The sequence below is a fragment of the Sceloporus undulatus genome, chromosome 5 (assembly GCF_019175285.1).
Source record: "Sceloporus undulatus isolate JIND9_A2432 ecotype Alabama chromosome 5, SceUnd_v1.1, whole genome shotgun sequence".
Lineage (NCBI taxonomy): Eukaryota > Metazoa > Chordata > Lepidosauria > Squamata > Phrynosomatidae > Sceloporus > Sceloporus undulatus.
In genome coordinates this window covers 30,893,187-30,914,622 of record NC_056526.1, presented here as the reverse complement: position 1 = coordinate 30,914,622, position 21,436 = coordinate 30,893,187, and the positions used below count along the sequence as shown (strand labels likewise).

The 21,436-nt window shown below is 38.4% G+C and overlaps 2 protein-coding genes across 2 annotated transcripts in view; both read left to right on the top strand.

The window, feature by feature from the left end:
• Positions 1-21,436, top strand: part of SYN3 (synapsin III) — a 1,385,441-nt gene that overhangs the window by 839,785 nt on the left and 524,220 nt on the right. The window lies entirely within an intron of this gene.
• LARGE1 (LARGE xylosyl- and glucuronyltransferase 1) overlaps positions 1-21,436 on the top strand; it is a 305,482-nt gene that overhangs the window by 119,218 nt on the left and 164,828 nt on the right. Inside the window, exon 6 of the mRNA XM_042466639.1 lies at positions 5,833-6,004. Coding sequence (XP_042322573.1) covers positions 5,833-6,004 — 172 coding nt within the window. The remainder of the gene's footprint in view (positions 1-5,832; positions 6,005-21,436) is intronic.

Sequence of the window (21,436 nt, the reverse complement as noted above, 5' to 3'; positions counted from 1 at the left end):
GACTCACAGATTTGTCATTCAACAGTTAGGAGGCTTAGCACAAATAGCCAGGAGGGTTTCCATCCTAATTTTGCACATACATCCAAATATTTGCCACCAGAGGGGGGATACTTCAGTCTTCCAAAGAGCAGGTCCAATTCCTGAGCTGAGGCCACAATATGAACAAAATTTTGAGTCAAACATAGAAAAGAAATCTAAGCAACTATCCCCCCCCCTTTCTAAAATTAAATAGCCTTTGCAGAAAGGAAGTAAACTTATGTGAGGCAGGTATGGAACTTTGAGCCTCATCTTTAAGAAATGGATACTCTTCATCATTTGACTCCATTGCTACTGGGATGCATGGGAATGGTAATTTCTTTTCCACCTCCATCACAATAAATTGACATTGTTTCTCTAATAAGCAAATGCTGATAATTTCAAGGGCTGGTGGTTGTACAAGAGAGTTGGCTCCAACTCCTAAAAGGATAAAGGGTATAACTAGCTGTTCAGTTTTGACCCATATTATCATTCCAAAACTCCTGCTCCAGCCTTATGCCTCCACATCCTTGGTTTACATTTCATTCCACCCATGAACTACTTTAAGAGAGTAGAGAGCAAAGGGCCTAGATTGTACCATCAGAGCCCTTTCAAACCCATTCAAACCCCAGTGGCACCCTGCATAAATTCAGAAAGGATTATGATATATTGTTGAATCCCAGTTGTTTTAATTTTTTAAAAAAAGAAATGAAATTGGGACAGCTTGGTAATTCACTGTTGGCTTAGATCGCAGAGATAAATTCAGCAATGTGAACATGCTCCAAGGGGACAGTTGGCCTAGAGAACTCCAAGCATATATTCAAGGTGAACTTCTGAAAAAGCATCTGGTTTCACAACAGTGATTGACATCCCTAAAAGAATGATCTGAAGAGACTCTCAGCCATGCATTGACACACTGCCATGGGTAATAGCCTGGAAGCAATGGAATTAGAAACTGTTTGAAGGTGACTCTCCTAATTCAGGACAGGTATCATTTCTCCAACATATTCTGTTTATACTTAGATCCTCTGCAGCAGGCTTTATTATAGTGAAATAGTGTCTTTGTGCTAAATAATAAACTAGAAAATACTTATAAAATAAGGAAAAAAATATTTGCAGTAGGAGCAAATGGTAAAGCCCCCACCCTCACCCCCTGACCTGCACCAGCTACGTATTCTATAAAGATAGCATCACATTGATAGAGTTGATAGAAACTGGTATTCAATATAGTGGAAACAAAATCTTTTACAGATGCACAAAAACAATACAGCCTGCAGAAATCACTTTCATTTCACAGTGGCTGAAATCTGTAAAGCTGAAAAATACTCTGCATTCAGTATTTGGGTTCTGGGAAGGAGTAATTTTGTTATCCTAAAGTGCCATGATTACTTGGTTTTAGGATCTGAATATCCATGTTACTCTAAATAGGTACAATCTTTATAAAATATATATTGTAAGGAAATTTTGTGAGTGGAGCATTCATTTTGTTACTTGAGCACTTTGTTTCTTAAAACAAGCAAATTGATGTGGTTATAACCTTTGTCTTGACTTCTTTACTTGACTACATACAGTAAATAAATTGGGTACATACAGTAATGTGGGTACAATTTATTCCCCAATACTGAATTGCATTGTCTTTATTCTCACTTTTGTTCAGATAAATTGTTTTCCAGTTATGCAAAACAGAACCAGAAACTTCTGAGAATAAACCCTAAATTTCTTTCCAGCCAGCCAAATAATGTATGGTGTGATAAAGATAAGGAAAAGGGTAAATTAAAGTGAATTTTCAAGGACACTTCATTTAAACATGTCTTTCTGTGTGTGCATGCATTTTCTGACTCGCTCATTAATAAGGTTTTGTTCTTATCATACTGGAGCCACTCACGGTGACAATATTCAGCGGCTTGCATTTCCTTTGGGTTTTTTGGATTACTCATTGGTGAATGAGACTTTTAAATAGGCAGACTAATGCCTCATTTACTGAGTGAAGTGACATTAGCTGAATGAAGATCCTCACCAAAAAAAACAAAAAAACAAAACAAAACAAAAACAAAAAAACACAAGAAAACAATTGCTATGGTTTTTTTAAAAATTGGTTCTTCATGCCTAACATGATAAAATATTTCTCCACACCATCCTTCCACATTTTATTTGTTTGTTTGTTTGTTTGTTTATTGGTAGAAGGCTCTAGCAGGGTTGTCATCTTCTGAGGTCTCCTGGTTTGGGAAGTGCAGCCCAAAAGACTTAACAAGGAAAGCATGGTACTAGTGAATACTCACGTATGAAAAGTTACATTCTAAAGCAATGAACACCGATTTAAGTCATGACGAGAGTCTCATAGCTTTCTTTGATGACCTTCCTCCATTAGATGAATTGCTAAGGAAGGAGAAAGAAATAGCTGAGTCTCAGGAGCGCAGAGATGAAATTATAAAACAACTAATAGCTTTGGAGGCAGAATCCCAGAAAGTCCAGGGAAACTTAAGTGAAACAGAATCAGAGCACATAGTTGGGAACAAAGATAAAGTGGAAAATGCCAAAGATGATCCAATCCAAGACATATATACCATGTTAAAATACCATTGTAATATAATAGGTACTATAAAGGCCAATATAGAAGTAATTTGTTTATTGATAAGTAAGGAGATCTTGAAGGTGGCTGAACCAAATGAGGTTAAAAAAGTGACCAAACAGGTAGAACTGTAGAAACAAACTGATATTATTGGGAATACTCACATAGCTATTAGTAAACAATCTAATTAATGTAAAGATGCAAATAATGTATCTGTTACGTGGATATTCATTAATACCAGACTTCCCTAGTTAGTCTTTTGTGCTACTTGCTTTAAAGACCTTCTGTGTGTAAGGTTGCATTGCCCTATGTCGTCTTTTGTTGGCAGTGCAGCTTCCAGGCCCAAGTTGCCTGCCCCTGCTTTAGCAATAAGTTAGGCTCAGATACATCATAAACCAATACAGGACCAGAAAACATGGGTTATCTTCACTTACCTCTGGCACTTCTTCCTCTCCATCCTGATTTGAGACCAAAAAGTATATATACATGGAAAGGTAAATGGCAAGCAAGCACATTTTCAGATAGCAAGATGACCTGAAAGACTATATCTTATATGAAGAAGAAGATTCATAGCTTTCTCTAAGTCCCACCACTCACAAAACTGACTGCACCCTGGTTGTTGAATTCCCTCCCACAGAGCCTCTTCTCAACCCTCATCCTACTAGGATACAAAGTGTTTGGTTTTTTTTTAATTGGGTCAGATCTTTGCCTTGTAACTGGTTCCTGTAGAAGCATCTTTAGATGGGAGAGATACTATTATTTTCACTGTTATGTTTTCAATGTGTTAAAGCTGTTTTAAATTAGTAGCATTTTAACAGAATAATTTCTTTAATTGTGTTTAAACTTTTCATCATTTAGTTTTTCACCTGTATTTATTTTAACCTAGTTAGGTCACGTTAGGTCAGAAAGGTGGAATATAAGTAAAACCAGTTAATGAATTATTTTTGTGATATCACACAACATCATGTCTGAATATAGGATATAGCTTTTAAAAACATCATTAGGTTGTTACATCTTCACTTTGTGAGGCCGCTGTGAGATAGCCTTAATTCTGATCTTGTACTGGCCCGGCAGAAAGACAGATAGGCACACACAAAGCCCCTATTAATGTTAATTCCACCCGAATAGCCTTGCTCGGTTAGATCCAAGGTACATCCTCCTGTTTCTCACACTGGCCAGCCTGACAATATAAGGACAACTGCTAAAAGGAAACTATAAAAGGCTTCCTTTTGCTTTCCTGATGCCCTATTCATTTCAGAAACATGCTGTTACAAAAAGTACAGCAGAGTTTGAGAAATTCATTAGAGCCTCATTCTAACTGCTTCTTGGGCTCAGCTGACTACTACTGAGGAGGAAAAGCAACTTTGCTTCTGAGAGTTGGTATCACAATTGTTGATGCTGTTGTGTTCCTTCAAGTCATTTCTGACTTATGGTGAACCTAAGGTGAACCCATCATGGGCGTTTTGTTTTGTTTTGTGGTGCTAGATTTGTTCTGAAAGGGTTTGCCTTTATCTTCCATTGAGACAGTATGATTTGCCCATGATCACCCAGTGGGTTTTCATGGCTGAGGGAGGTTTTAAACCTTGGTCTCCCAAATTGTTATCTATTGCTTGAACCACTACACCACACTGGATCTTTGGTATGAGAATTACTCAACTGCTATCTCCAAATCCCCAAATGCCAACAGCATATATTCCTTATGAAAGGAATATGTGCTGTTGGCACTGTCACATTGGAGGATGTATTTAGCTCTGATACTTAGCAACTGGCATACTTGTTGAACATACATATCCTTTTGTGACTGTTTCAACAAAAATGGACCCTAATATTGCTGCTGCATGGAGAATACTGTTGATTTTGCAAGTGGTGGTGCATTGCATATATGAGGTATAGAACAGAGTTGTAGTTGGACATTAAGGCCCGTTACAAATGGGCACCCTAGTACGCGACGAGCACGTACTAGGGTTAGAAAGGGATGTCACTTCTTGACGCCCCTAACCCTAGTACGGACCCAGTCTGTACAAAATGCCAGCGCCCTATACAGATGGGCACCGCCTTGACTACGTCACCACCGCGCCGCCTCCAAATGAGGTGGCGCAGTAGTGACGTCGCACCTTGCGAGGGCGCCTAGAGCACCCTTTCCGTGGCGCAAGAAGGCACTCCGAAACGGAGCTCTTTCTGCGGTTTGCGTCACTGGCTCAGCCTTTAGACGGCTGCGCCAGCGACGCAAGGGAGAAAGGGGCCAAGCGGCCCCTTTCTCCTCCTCCCCACCACCATCGGGTGTCCTTGGGGCATGAAGCCCCAAGGACACCCCTTTCCAGGCCGCGGGGAAGCAGCCTTTTGCCACTTTCCCACGGCCTGGAAAGCGGCGGATCGGGGCCTCAGAGGCTGCCATTGTGGCAGCTGAGGCCCCGATACATCAGGGAAAGGGCCGGTTACAGGTCACCCCAAACAAAAAGAATGCTCACTGATTATTTATATATTATTTATATAATTTAAAGTTGATCATGAAGACATCAAGATACTTAAAAGGTTTTCTGTGCCTTAATTCTCTCATAAATAAAAATGGAACTTTTAGTCAAGAAATCAGGAAGAATAAAAATATAAAGAATTTAAAAAGCAAAAAAAATAAATAATCAGTTTTGCCCCATCCGATTCCCATCTCGCTCCCTTTCGTCATGCCCCCATCACAATCCTGGGGGCTGTTCGATAAACTTAATAGTGCCCACCACTGACTAGGTGTTGTTACAGCTGTGCAATATTATAAAGCATAGGCATGGGAACAAGTCTGGAGTTGTGCAGATTCATGTGCAGAACTCATATTGTCAGAGGCAAAGGAACTCCAACTATATCAAGTTCAATCATGCTACAAAAGGAAATTCTTTGGGGGGGGAGTTAATTTCTATGGTGTTTGAAAACGGAGAATGTTTCATATCTTTGAATAGAAAAGATATGTATTATATGGCTGTGATTTTGCTTTTGTGCAACTCTTGATATTTCAGAGATTTTTGAGTGTGTGGTAGAATTATATTTTGGAATAAAGTACCCATCACTACTGATGTTTCTGTCAGTGGATCTGTGTCAGATGAGGTTTCCTGTTTCTTGCTCATCTTGCCTTGTATATCTTTTTGATTCCAAGAACTAGCATTTAAGACAAAAGTTGAGGAACCAATTGTTTTTAAGAAGTAATGTCTCTAATAAAACTTTTCTTTCTTTCCTTTCTCTTCCCTGTCCTTTCTGCCTATTAGTCTGAAGTGTCCTGGATACCCAACAAACACTATTCTGGCATTTATGGGCTGATGAAGCTGGTTCTGACAAAGACTCTCCCTGCCAACCTTGAACGAGTCATTGTACTTGACACAGACATTACCTTTGCTACAGACATTGCTGAGTTATGGGCTGTCTTTCACAAGTTCAAAGGTATTGTATAATGCCTTTTTCCATTCTTTTTGTTCACTGTTCAGGGATGTATGAAGTTCTTTATGGTTTCAGGTGACTATTCTCTGTCTGCTATTAACTTCCTTTCTCTGATCACTTCCTATTCATTTATTGGTAACAGTAAATTACTCTATCATTTGAGGATTCTTTCTACGTATAACACTGCATCAAGGAACAGGGTAAGTGGCAAGGTGTAAATGCTTGGTGGAACATGTCATGATTTTGTCTACATTAGAGAGTGTGCTATTGGACCATTGAGATAAGAGTAGGAAAGTTCTCATTTGTGGTCTCTGTGTCTCACGGAAATGTTTTTTTTTTTAACCTGTGCAGATTCCATTCAGGATGTAAAGTCAAAGGCTTTTACAGGTGGCATCCATAGTTTTTGTGGGTTTTTCAAGCTAGGAGGCCATGTTCTAGAAGAGTTTATTCCTGATGTTTTGCCAGCAGCTGTGGCTGGCATCGTCAGAGAATGTCAGCCACAGCTGCTGGCTAAACATCAAGAATAAACTCTTCGAGAACTCAACCTCATAGGCTGAAAAACCCACAAAAAAACTATCAATTCAGAATTTTCTAGAGCTGAGTAGCATACCTGCCCACTCCTCCCCACCATGCATGCCTCAGATTGCCAAGCTACTATCCCCTCAGTTGTTCTTTGTCTGCCAGTAGAGTAGCTTCACTTTGAGTGTTCTCTAATCAAGTTGCTTCCATCATCTCTTTTTCCTCCTTTATTATATTGATCTTATTTCCTTATTTTTTCATCATCTCCCTACTGCAGTTTTTTAAAGAAAATATCTTGCATATATTCATTGTCCATTTCCCCACCATTTCCGCCTCCCCTCTTATCTCACAATTTCTTTGGACTCTGCTTCATTGTTTAAGTTATTCTTCTTATCTGGATGGAAAGTTTCTCTTTCTGATAGATACTTAGAACGTCTATTTTGTTTAGGGGAGGGGCAGATTGTTGAAAAGTGTGCCATTTGTAAGGGCTTCACAGTGCAGGCTCTCTAGAACTGGGCACAGTGTGTCAAGTTGCATTTCTGGGAGTAGTCCCTTCAAGTGGCAGACTGAGCAGCACAAAACCAGCCTTTATTCTCAGCCTCAACAGCTTCAAGGCCCCAGAAATCTAAAGACACATCAATATTGACAGATTCATCAGTCCTAATGATTTTGTTACCAGTGGCAACATCAGTATTAACAGCTTCAGTAATTACTATGGAAGTTACCCTACTGAGGCAATTACAGTGGGAAAATCTCGGTAAGTCCATGAGGTGAATTTGATGAAAGCTCACACTAAAATGATCCAGAAGAGCCAGCTACCTTTAAAGGTTGCTTGGTATCAAGGGACTAAGAAGATGCCCTGAAGAAGAAAAAGAAATCAAAGCACAAGCATCAATTGTTACTGGCATCAGAATCAACAGCAACATTGATTCCCTCACTGTTGCCTGTGAATACTCAGTTGCAGCCTATTGTGGAGCAGCATACTTTGGTCTCCAACATGGGTTTTTGAGTTTCACTGAGACATAGACCTTTACCTTCATTGCCAAGGAAAGTGAGATCCCCATTTGTAAGGGAGAGATATTATGCTACTTTCACACCATCATACCAAAATTACCAGTATTAAGAAGATTTTCTATATATATCATATCATATATGCACTGATACTGGTATGAACATATGTGGAGAAAGCATCCAGGATTGTGTCACTCTTATTCACCCTCATACCACAAATGGTACCATCATAGGGAGTATGTGTCATACAGAAGATTGCCATATTAATGATACTTCAGCAGGTCCCACTTTCATTCTCCTCATCAGCATCTCCAGTTACCCCCAGATATTGCTCATCTCCATAGTCTCATCATCAACCATCCATGTCAATGTCTCCTCAGTATCCACCAAAAACAAGGCTATCTCCTTCTCTGGTTTAGATGCATCTTCAGTGATGATGGTGGTGTACTCTTCTCTGGTACCGTGTGTTTTACTATGCTCAATTTCTTCCTTGACTGTTCCATCTCATGTGCCTCCAGTTTCTGTGATTACAGTTGTGCCACTATCAAATCCCCTATACTTCCACAGCATCTTCTCACTTGTCAGTCATTTCATCCTCTGTTGATTCTCAGCAACAATTACCTTTGGAGTCATTTGGCAATTTTGATTCAGACTCAACTTCTCCTGCTTCTCCATCACCTCTGCCTGCCTCTCCATCTGGAAAAGTAAAAGATAAAACTCCAGCCTCATCTCATAAGGATATTAAGCAGTTTACTGACATCATCCTCAGGATGGCTAATTAATTGGGCCTGGACATGACTAGATCCCATTTTCCAACTAGTGGATTCCCAAACACCAGCTCCTGCAGTGATAGCTTTGTTGTCAGTACTTCAGCAACTGACTTAGCAATCCTGACAGAAGCCAGCATCCATATTACTGACCTCCAAGCAGCTCAAGAATATGTGCAGAACACAGTCCAAGGGAGCATCTTTTTACTTCATACATCCATATTGAACCTTTTCAAAAACATGCTAGATAATTAATGTGTGTATTTAAGAAATTTCTCATCCTTTTCCAAATTTAGCTGTCTGTTTATTCATGTTTTAATCAATAACAGAGATGCCTTTTTAGCAATTAACCAGTATAATTAAAATAATTCATATTAATATTACAAAGAAACACTGATATTTTATCGGTGTTTGTAGTACCAGATAGTTCATCTCATCTTCTCAGCCTTTTTAATACTCACATTTTGTTTACTTTGATTCAGTTTTCTTTCTTTCTTTCTTTCTTTCTTTCTTTCTTTTTTTCTCCTATTTTCTTTTGCCAGTGGCTGGTAACTTCAATAAATTTGATACCAGAATATGGATATGAATTACTTCAATCCCTGGATGTTCATCTAAGGGAATCTATCTTTAGTGATTATTTTAAGATTTTTAGTCTTCCTTCCCCTGCTTTCACTTTGGGAGGTCTCACAACAAATTTAAAAGGATCTCTTGGGGGCAATCCGGTGTGCTGCTTCAAATGGTACTTAACAGAAGGGTAGCAGTGCAGTCATTGGAAGGCAGTTCCTCCTCCACAGGAGCTTGACTCTATAATCTGCTCCATTCTTGAGGGCAATTTTGAAATCACTGATTTTCTTATAAAACTTGTTCAGTCACCCAATTGTTGGCTGGGATTGTCTGGTACAAACCTTATCAAGTTTGATATTGTTTGAGAGGATGAAATATTTTCACAGCAGGAACTGCAAAAAGAAATAGAGCTATCTACTGAGTTGTGAAGAAGCAGCAATCTTGCTCATCCTCTTCAGATTTACATGTTGTGCTCTGGCTCTCATAAGATTTTTGCTAATCATCCTGAATCAACTAATCACTAATTGTGATTGAGCTGGGAGGAAATATTCATATTTTCTGTGTGTGGGGGGGGGGGTCAGTTCAGCTGAGTTTTTATTCCACTGCAATGGAAAATTCCCTTACTGATAATTTTAGGGATGCTTCTTGAATTTGATATTTACAAACTGATATAGCAAATTACCTTAGCCATACTTCCTAGATGGTTGTGTGAATCAGAATTTAGCATAATTTATATTGTGCACAATTTATTATGTTGGTATATACATTTTCAGTAGTTTAACTGCATCAAAACATGCATTTAAATGTTTAAATGAACACATGTATAGGAAATGAGAAAGAAAATGTGCATTTGAATATTTAGAGTGGATATATTTAATATATATTAATGCAGGAATTGAATAGAATTATAGATAAAAATATGAAAGCAAAATCTGTTTTCCATTTATTGATAATAAGCTAATAACGTCTTTTGTGTACTAAGCACCAACACAACAAAACAGCACCACTTCCAGGGCACAAAAAGAAGCGCCTTCTTTTTGCCGTGTCTGGGAACAGCGCAGTTTGGCCACTGCGGTTCCCAGATGCATCAACCGGCAGCGCTGGCAGACCGCCGCTTTCAGGCGGTCTGTAACGTGCCATATTTTACTTTATTGTTTGTTTCTGAGAAGTAAGGGTTGCTTCTGCTATCATAGGGAAGGCCATTTCACAGTAGGATCCTACTGTACTTTTCAGGAGCTGCAGTCATACATAGATAAAATACTCTGGCAGATATTGAGGTTGAGAACTACAAAAGTAATAGATCTGTGACATTTTTTCATGCTGGGTTGATTTGCATGGCCAATCTATTTTTCTGTTCCTCTAGGCCTTCATATGGAGGTCTGGTTAATCACCCAGTTGTTTCCTGGCAGGTGACATATGCTACCTTTGCTCCAGTTAGCCAGCTGACAGAGACTGACAGGATTACAGCCACATCCCAGAAACCTATGGGAGAGGGTGCTATTGTAAATGGCAGAACTGCAGAAGAGGCAGTTTTAGTTTGCATGCTGCAATGTAAAATGTTGCTATCATTGGAAAACAAGACAGAGATGTAGGGTTTCTGTGCATGTATGCAGGAGAGAGAAAACAGTTTGATTTGTATTTTTTAAAGATTATTCTTTTTTTTATATCACCTCTACAGTTTACACATGCACTATCACATATATAGAACTGAAAACAAGATACCTACTTAACTTGTTATTTGTTTATTTAACATAGCCTTTTTATACTCAATTCTGCTTAGAACTCCAGGGTAACAGATAATCGCCTAATAATAATAATAATAATAATAATAATAATGCAGTGTTTTTGTAACACCCTTTCCACAAAGAGCAGAATATCGGACATATACAATGAAAAACGGATGATAAAACACCTAATAAAATGCTAAAATATTAATATACTAAAATAATATACTAATATAATAATTTTGTCATTTCAAATATTTTAATAATATACAAGAACAAACTCTTTTTCAGTCACTACATCATAAAATAAAACAGTTAAAGCATTTTAATTCCTAAAACAAGAGCCTTAAATTTCAGAAATATACACAGATTCAAACACTGATGTGTACAAAAAGTTTGTTTGCCCCCCCCCCCCAAAAAAAGTGGACAGGGTTGCAATATGGGCTCCAGGAAAATTTCATTAGCGAGGGTCTTCTACACCTGCCAAAAATACCAGTGGCTTAGGCTGTACAATAACATAACTGGTATAGCATCTTAAAAAAGTTGAGATTATTCCCTGGTATCTATCTCCCAGATTTATGCATCCACATTAATTATGCCCTAGCCAGTAAAGTAGACTTCTCCAGTGTGCTGTTTTCCAGTTATTTTAAATTTAAGATAACTGGAGTCATTGTATTAGCGAAAACTGCACAAAATGCTGTTGCAAATAAGAAAGTCTCACAGTGCTTCCATAAGATTCTTCAAATTCAATGAAATTCCATAGATGGGGAGCTGCAAAGCTGCTGAAAATACGTGACCTCATAATACTGTTGCATATGTGAGCTCTTAGAAATTCATGGAGCATGTGGAAGAATAAGTCTTTTTTTCAAGTATGTAAGAGCAAACCTATTTCAAATTAGTAAATTCTTGACTCTCCAAACAAGTGACATATATCTATTCAAGGATCTGCGGTTGCATTCATAGCTTGCAATTTTAAGGGTATACTTAACAATATTTGAGGTCATATATAAGTCAAAAGCAACTGTGAAGAGACTGACAAGTTGCTATCATTCTTGTCCCCTCTATTTTATATTCAAACTTTCTCCCTTCTTTCCCTTAAAAAATGGTGTTAAGATCATCCAAGCAGCTGGGCAGAAGGTGATGCAAGTTGATTTAAGCAAAAAGTACTGACACCCCAGTGCTTCTATCTTGCCTGGATAAACACAGGCTGCTGAACCTGTTTGCTTTGCATCAACAGCTCAAACAGTAATAAAAATCTGTTCTGACATCATAAATACCAGAAAAGGTCACCAGCGATTTGGGTGGAGGCGCAAGTGCCCACAGCTGAGGAAGGACTGGCACACAGTCAATCTGGAACTTTGCATCCCTAAGCTCCCAGCATATAAGTGCATTGGCATATTGCTCTTCAAAGTGCCTGAGGTAACAGGTCTCATTATGTGCAGTTTTGCAGCCCTTTTAAAAGGAGTAAGATACATTTTAAATGAGTGTGTCATTAGCTAGATAATATTCCTCCAGGTAGCATTGTTGTATAAGAATTGCATGAAACATCCTTTGTAAATCTAAGAGATAAACCAATTTCTTCAGAAAAGGTCTTACACACACATCAGGGAATTAGACACCATTTTTTGTTAATGGCCAAAATGTACAACTGGATCGGCCCAGAAAAAAGGTCCAGCAGAATTACAACTATCAGAAAGCAAACATCAGTATCAAGCTTTATGTATGGAGGGAGGGAATAATTAAATAAAGAACAAGGACCATACAGGTTCAAGCAAACATCTTACCTGGAACTAAAACACACACCACACCATTTTTGTGATAACTATATAGTATGCAGTTTACATCAAACCATCACAAACATACTTTCTAAATTTGTTGAAAATGATAGGAATAATAAAGCAAATATGAATGGGATAGAGTTTCAGGGGGTTTGTTGGCTTCCAAATTAAGGTGGAGGTACAGGTGAACATGATGACTATACATTAAATATCCCATCAGTTTGGGAAATACACAAACAAAAACAAAATAACAGCCCACAGCATGAATTGAACAGAATATAAAAACAAGTCCAGAACTATATAAGGGAACATAAAAAATTAACAATGACAGCTAGCCTTTGAAATGTTAATTGTCCCACCAATAGACCTAGAGAAGGCCATAAGAGAGAGGGTGCACAGCAAGTCACTTTGGGGGGAGAGTCCCAAAGCTTGGAAGCAGACAGCAAGAAGAGTCAGGAATGGCTCAGATCCTGGTATGATGTGAAGTAGAGGCTCCCTCAAAAATCTTAATAACTGGGCTGGCTCACCAGTGACAACACTATCCCAGTTCTAAGCTTTTTAGGGTTTAAATGTACACACCAGCTCCTGAAAATGGATCAGAAGCCATTGAAAGTAGCAAATAAATCTGTTATAAAATTCTGATAATAGCCTTAGGTAAATAGTTCCAGTGAAGCTTCTTGACAACGTTCAAAAATAGGCCCACATAGAGTACACTGCAGGAATCTTACACTGTGGTTGATATCTGAACATAAAGAACCATGAAAGAAAGATTCTAAGAGTGAATCACAGAATCTTAGTGTTAGAAGAGACCACAAGGGCCATCCAGTCCAACTGCCTGCCACGCAGGAATATACAGTGAAAACACTCCGAAACAGATGGCCACCTGGGCTCTGTTTAAAAACTTTCAAAGAAGGAAAGTCCACCACACTCCAAGGCAGCATATTCCATTGCAAAAATAGCTCTTACCATCAGAAAGTTCTACAGAAAACAAGGTTACTCCTTCAATATGGCATCCTTTCAAATTTTAAACATGGCTATCATGTCACTCCTAAACCTTCTCTTTTCCAAGTTGAACATACCCAGAACCCCAAGTCACCCCTCATAGAGCATGTTATCCAGATCTTTCCCCATTTTGGTTGCCCTCCTATGGTCATGTCCTGTTTGTCAATATACTTCTTGAACTGTGGTGCCCAGAACTGGACACAGTATTCCAGGTAAGGTCTCAACAAAGTAGAATAGAGTGATACTATTACTTCTCTCTATCTAGACACTGTTCTCCTGTTGTTCTCACATTGGCCTTTTTTAGCTGTTGCATCACACTATTGATATAAGTTCAGCTTGTGGAACTTTACCATTCAGAGTTAAAAGAATACTGGAACTATCTGAATGTACATTTTTGACCGTCATCTTTTAGATTTGTACCCATAAAGGTCTGCATTATAAATAGTTGTATTAAGACTTCTGAAAATTAGTATTGAAGTGAGTGTCTATTCATGTTTGTGGAAATCATCACATAATTTATATCTTGGATCTTGATCTGCATCCTGATCTTGCATGACTGGAGTTAATTTCTATTTAGCAAAGCATTTTTCAAGTAAACTCCTTTCCCTTTACATGACTTCAGCATATTTACTATAATCTCTGTCAGATAATTTTTTAAAAAAAAATCTTACAAGGTGACTTCTGTGCATATGGCCTGAATTTCACTTTCTTTCTAAGAGTTCTTAGAAATAAATTGGCTAAATGTGGTAATTTGTCTATAAATAGTTTCTAACCAAAGAAATGCATGTGTGTATTACAATTTATTATTGCAAATTGTGTGCAGTAATAACCTATCTAGCATTTTGCAAAAGAAAAAGTCAGTTAGAGAATAGATTATATTTAGTTGTAAATAATTCATCGTGCATGTTTAAAGATTCCTCCCATCAGTGAGCATGCAATCTTTCTTTGGAAAAATTACTAAGAAGCACAGATGGATACCATCAAGGATTTTAATTGGTTATTTAGATCACCGTTAAAACCAGTGATTTAAATACAATCCACCTTAGTTTTGACAATATAAAACTCATTTTCTTCAAGAGCGGTACTAAGTACTTTCAGATGTTGGGAAATTGGTTCTGGATCCACATGGGGCCTCCTAGGGCTGATTTAACTTCTGCTTTGGAAAAGTATTAGCAGGATGATATGCCATTAGGATTTGGGAAAGGTTATTTAGTTTATTATGAAAGAGCACAACACAAATGCTAAGTTACATGACCTGACTCATGTGGAATTGCCTAAGCCTTGCTTACCTAGCAGTCTAATATCCATTTCACTTACAGAATAAATTTCTGTTCTTATTTAAGTGATGCAGCCTTTCAGTGTCTTCCTGAAAATTGAACAGAGATATAGATAAAAAGGTATGTACTTCTGTTAGATCCTATTGCATCTGCCACAACTGGTGATTCCCCTTTCTTCCAACAGTCACCTAAAAAACTGCCACAAAGAATTGGGGAAACTCTCCAGAGCAGGTTTTTAGTGCCTCAGAGAGGTGCAGCAGGAAGGAGAGACAAAGTAAAGTTCTGAATGGATATAGATGCCACTGTTCAGATATGTTGGATATTGCTGTTGTGTGCCTTCAAGTTGTTTCTGACTTCTGGCAACTCTATGGGAAACCTGTCATGGGGTTTTCTTGGCAGGTTTCTTCAGAGGAGGCTTGTCATTGCCACCCTCTGAGGCTGAGATAGTGTGACTTACCCAGGGTCATCCAGTGGCTTTCCATGGCTGAGCCGGGATTCTAACTCTGCTCTTCCGGGGTCATAGTCCAACACTAAAACCATGATACCATCTGGCCCTGAATTTGATACATTTGTCTCTATATCTGATTTCCTACATCAAAAGTTCATATTCTAAATCATTCTGTTTTGAGTCAGCAAATTCTGCTTTTTGTTCTAATTTATCTGTCCTTGTTGCTACCTTTGTTAATTCTGATTTGACTTCATTTATATCTTTATTTATGTTATCAATTTTGTCAGCTAAAATATTTACCTCTTTTTGTAAGTCTTGTCTAATTTCATTTTTAGTACCTTTCAATTCTTCCCTGATTTCCTTTTTGTAAATTTTCTTGAATTTTCTCAACTCTTGGTAAAATAATCGCATTTATATCAAGTTGGTTGTTAGACGCATCTATGGAGCCCCTTCTGGGATAAATGACTAATTGAGTCTGCACAATATTTCTGGATCTAACTCCTGCTGCCATCTTATTCCCTATAAACAGAAATATTTTCTCACAATAGTAGCTATTATCTCCAGTAAATCCGTTCAAATATATATAGTCAGTCTTATTGATATTCTACCCTATTATTGAGTAGAAGTATCATATGGACATTGCTTCTACCTATAATTAAGTTGATCCCTTGAAAGAATTATTTTGACTTGAAATTTAATTTTTTATAGCATTCCGTGAACAAAAGACCTCTTATCTAAGACAATTATTGACATCAACCTCAGAACTCAAAAGGTTTATCAGATGCTTTCCTAATTGTACTATTATCTATTTTTGATCTATCCTTCCCCGTAACAACTGAAATAAATTATTACCCAGTTCCTTCTATTATCTAGTCTGTATTAACTTTCTTGTCTTAAACCAATGCTTAGCTTCTTTCTACTGTTGTAATATTAAATATAATACAAGTTGTAGAATATTCCCCTTGCTCTAACTTGTTATATTAAAAAAACACATTCAAGGGATTTTTGACAAGACAAAGCCATAGACTATATGACACATTGTAAGGCTGCTCTGCAGCTCCTGGTGGGTTCCAGTGGTTCTACCCCCCAAAAAAGGTGAAAGTTCCTAGACTCCCCAATTAAGCCCCTTTAGAGCCCTCTTGACTGTTTGTCTACTCCAGGGGTAGGCAATCTTTTTCAGCCAGGGGCCGGGTTGCTGTCCGAACCCCAAAAATAAATAATTAAATAATTAAATAATTAAATAATTTTTTAAAAAAAATTAAATATATAAATAAACCAGGACAAATGTAGGACAAAATTTTCAAATGGAAGACACTTTTTTTAAAAAAAATGGAGGACACGTGAAAAAAATTGCTGATTTTTTTTAAAAATGTTAATATAAATGCATGTTTCTGAGGCTTCTATAGACAATTGGTCCCCAAAGGCCCCAGCGGCAATCGGCGGCAGGACTGGGCTGGGGCCGGTCCCAAGGCCTCGCCGGGCCGCATCCGGCCCGCGGGCCGCAGGTTGCCTACCCCTGGTCTACTCACACAGATTTCTACCTGGGTGTCCAGGGTTAAATTACAAAATGTTGAGAAGAGGTGTTATGTGTACCCTCTATTTAATCTTATCAAACCCATCAGGAGTTGATTTACCAAGTACTATTCTTCTCACTGTTAGCGGTGGTCAAGTTAGATAAGAAGAAAGCAAGATTTGTGCTCCCGTGCTGCCTCTGGCTCTGGAGGGAGTGTTGGTGCGCATGGAGGCCAAGCGTCTCACCCTCGCTCTCTCTGCTGCCACTGGGGAGTGTATTGGGCAGAGGGGTTTTATACTCCCCACCTGCGCACTCCCGCTGCTGCCTCTGGCACTGGAGAGAGTGTTGGTGCGCGTGGGGGCCAAGCATCTCACCCTCACTCTCCCTGCTTCCTCCGCTGCCACTGGCCTTTTCTTTATTTAGAATACCAGTGCTGGTACTGTAATAACAAGTCTTCTGATTTTATCGAGATTTTGTCTCTCAGAAACAGTAAATTACTAGACTATCTATATTTTAGCAGGTTCAAAGGTGGCAACATCTCTCTTTTTGTGTTTCCTTAGTAATTTGAAGCAGCAGTCTGATCCCTGCAGTTTTTTGGTCTGTGTTGCATTTCTGAATTATTAGTGCTGGCCTAGAGCATTCTAACTCAAGGGCTGTACAAGTTGAAGCATCTCTTTTTAAATCCTGCCGTGATCTTTCTCATTAATTTAGTAGTCTATATAATAGGTTTTCATGTTCTTGCTAATTAAAACACAGCATCACTGATTCTCATCTTTGTTATGTGTGGAAATCCACAATATAGACTGGTTAGTTTAAAGAAAAATGGAAGCACAGAGTACATTAATAAAATGTTCAGGCATTATTACAATAGTTTTTAAATGTCTGAATTTTTATTAGCATGCATAAAGGGTGAGTAACACTTGTCTCTACTCTATAAAAAGAACACCTGTTCCTTTTTTCCTAGACCAGTTTAAAAATGCCCAAGAGTTGGACTACAAAGTGTTCAGTGGTGCTGCATTTTGACATAAAAGTTCCTTTGGGGACTTTTACCTCTTTGAGATTTTCAGGGCAGAATAATTGCATTGCACATCTTGTCCTTTTTACTGTTTATATGTACAAATGACTGCATTTGATAGATTTCATTGATAATACTTGTTAGCAAACAGGAGACATCTGTTAACTTGCTACATGTTACTGCCTAACGTCCTGAGTGGCAGCATAGATGGTGGGCTTTATAGCATGACATGTTTGCATCTTCTTCTGACAAGATACAAACCATGTGTAGTGAAATGAGTTAAAGCAGTAAATTTTGGCTTCATTAATATTATAGGTAATTGGCAACAAAAAGAATTTTGAATCAAACATGCTGTTTTGTGTTTCTCTTTGAATGTGTGGCATCCACAGAGATTTCCTTGTGTAGCCCAGCAGCCAAGATTTGTGTTTGTCACTGACCACTTTGCTCACCTTCATCCCATTCTGTCCTCTTCATTTTGGGCTTTGGAGCATGCTGAAAGCAAAGACAGCCTGATTCTCCCAAAATATGTTTCAGAGTCCAGGATGGCATATGTATGCCCCTGTCTTCTCCAGGACTAAACAACAGAAGTCACAGATTTTTAAGTCTAAAGGTTGAACAGTTTCAGTCCCATAGAGATAAAGTGTTGAGGTCTCAGTGTAACACCAAAGTAGTGTGCGGGTGAGTACAAAATCCAACCCATGGCTTACCTCCCCACATTTCTTTTCTGTAAGTATTTTTCTCCCAGCAATGATGCCAGTAACAGGCATGATCCTGTTTAAAGAGCCTGGAGCACTAGCGTCTAGTATTAGAGTCTGGATTACTGCTTTCTTCTGTACTTCTTTGTGTTCTCATTACAGAAGAGCATTGGTTCCTCACAACTGTCTTCACTAAGATTTACACCTTGCTCAATTGCTGATGGATGATCTTTAGTACTGGCAACTGATAGCTTAGATGTTGGTGGAGTGGGGAATCCAGGTTTTAGTTTTTAATTAAACTATCTTGGATTAAACTTTTACTTTGAACTAAAGCCTAGAGTTAATGCACCAGCTGTTGATGCTTGGTTCACCAGCTTCCACTGGTCTTTTGTCTTTACATCTTGGGATGTATTGGTTTCAATGACATCTTGGGATATAATGGTATCTGTGTTGGAAACCTCATCAGTTCCAGCCATTAGTAATAGCAAGTAAAAATTGGGGAAGGGGAAGATTGTAAGTGGAGCCTGATCAGTAGAAACTATAGAGGATATCAAGCAGTAATATTTGAGCTAGATATTTAGAGCAAATTCATGAATCCCTGCTTCTGTTTATGTTTAAATAGAATGTATACTTTGTTTGTTTGCTTGTTTTTACTGTAGCTATTTTTCTTTCAAGAACAATAACTCATATGCAAGAGTTTTCATTCAAGTAACTTTCTATATATGCCATGCCAAATGGACCAATGGTCCAAGTCAGTATAAAGTAATTCCCTATGAGCTTAACATATTTACTTGTTACACATGGAAAGATCAACTCAGATATTTGCATTTTCAGAACATTTTGCTCACAATATGCTTCACTTGCCCACAAACGCATCTCCTTAATTTGCCATTAATATCTCCAAGATTATAGGACATGATAAAAGCTGACTGAATAATATCTGTGGGAATCCAGATGTATGAGCTAGATCTGGCACCAAAGTTTTTATTTTAGTTTTTGTGTAAGAAACTCCTTCTATTGAACATTCTGAAATGTGTTCAAGTTTTAGAAAGCAGTATTTGCTGAAAACTGATATAAACATTGCTGTGGTTTATATAGTTTAACCAGTGGTCCTCTGTTTGGTGATAGTGAAACAGCTGTATCCTTTCCCTTGCCCCCTTCAGGCCTTACCTGAATAAAAGTGTCTGGCCACAGAATTATCACCTCTCACATCATGTATTAGCCCACCACTCTGTCCTTGTTATATTTATTTTTTAATGTGTTATTAATAAATATTTTAATCTCCAATTTTAATTGTATCAGGTTTAATCCTGTTTTAAGGGAGGGATTTGGGACATACTGTTGAATGTGGATATTTTAATGTGTTGTGAGCCACTTTTATTGTCTCGTCACAGAAAAGCAGGATAAAAATTAAAATTTTATTTAGTATTATTATTATTTATTTGTGTTACACATTACATTAATCATGTCGACAGGATAGCTGTGTTCCTGCACTGGGTGTCAATGTGCTCCCACTCCTCATGCCGCCACCACCCCGCACGCACCCCACTCCATCTCCCCATGTGTGCACTGGTTTGGAAAAGAACTATGTCCCAAATAAGTCATACATTGCAAATAGACTTTCTCATAGTGGGAAGTAAATTGCTAAAATTACTCATTGCTTCCTTGGAGAAGCAACCTAGTTAAGAATTACATCTCTACAAAATATGGTAAGCCAGTATTCTGGCATTCCCTAGATTGTTGCAGTTTTCATAGTCTACTATTAATAAAGGAGTTTGTGATTGGAATCATATCCTGGCTTTCCTAACTGAAAGAAGCCAGGATCCCCAGTTCAGACAATATTTGAAACAAACAGTTTCTAGTAAGTTTATACAGAAGTGTATTTTTTTTCATATGATCATTTATTATTATTGTTTTATTATTTTTGTTATGGTTATTATCACCCCGCCTTTCTCCTGATATTAGCATTCAAGGTGGCTCACAACAAATTTAAAACAGTACATGTTAAAACCAATACAAAAGCATTAAAATATAGATACAAAATTTTAAAAATAATAAAATATTTATTAAATATTAAAAACATTACACATTTAAAATAAAAATGTATTTTAAAAAGTTTATACAAACCTTAAAATCTAAATTGCACACCATTTAAAAAGCCTAACCCTCATCAGTTTGAAAATGTCTGATGGCACAAGAATGTCTTTACCTGCCCCTGGCCTCTCTAGGGAAGTAGTTCCAGAGCCTGGAAGCAGCCACTGAGAAAGCGCTCTTCCTTGTTCCCATCAAACAATCCTGAGATTGTGGTGAGACAGAGAGAAGGGCTCTTCTGATGATCTTAGTGCTTTAATGGACAGATAAAGGGAGATATAGGCCTGGTACAGACGGGCCTCATGGCACGTCTTGATGATGTGCTAGGGTTGCCTTGGAGCATCTCTTACAGACGCCCCGCGACCCTAGCACGTCTTCCATACATTAAAATGGTGGCACCCTGTACAGATGGGCGCCACCATTTTGATGCGATGGACACCTAGCGTGTGCCATTATGGCACTGCAAAAAGAACCTGTTTTTCATGGGTTCTTTTTGCTCCGCAAGGAATTTGTCTGCTGCGGCTTCCTTGTGGAGCAAACCAGGGAGCCGGCAGACCAACCTTTTTGGGCAGTCTGTACCAGGCCGTAATTCTTTAAATCTAATTCCAAGCAGTATAGGGCAAAACCAGCAATTTGCATTGTGCACGGAAATGGACAGGCAGTCAGTGGAGCTGTTACAACAAGGGAGTCGTATGCACCCTGTAGCCAGCTCTAGTTAGCAACCTGGCTGTGACTCTTTGGGCCAACTGAAGTTACTGGGAAATTTTCAAAGGCAGATTCATGTTGAGCACATTACAGTAGTCTAAATGTGACGTAATCAAAGCATGGACCCCTGTGGCCAGTTCTGACTTCTCCAGGAATGGGCACAGTAGGTGTACTAGTTTTAACTGTGCAAAAGTGCTCTTGGTCACTGTCAAAAGCTGGGGATTCTAGGAGCTATAGACTGAAAGGTAACTTTTTCAAGCACTGACAGAGGTTTGTACCAGGCTATCTATGTCGCAACAAATTCCAGGAAAAAAAATCATCAGTGT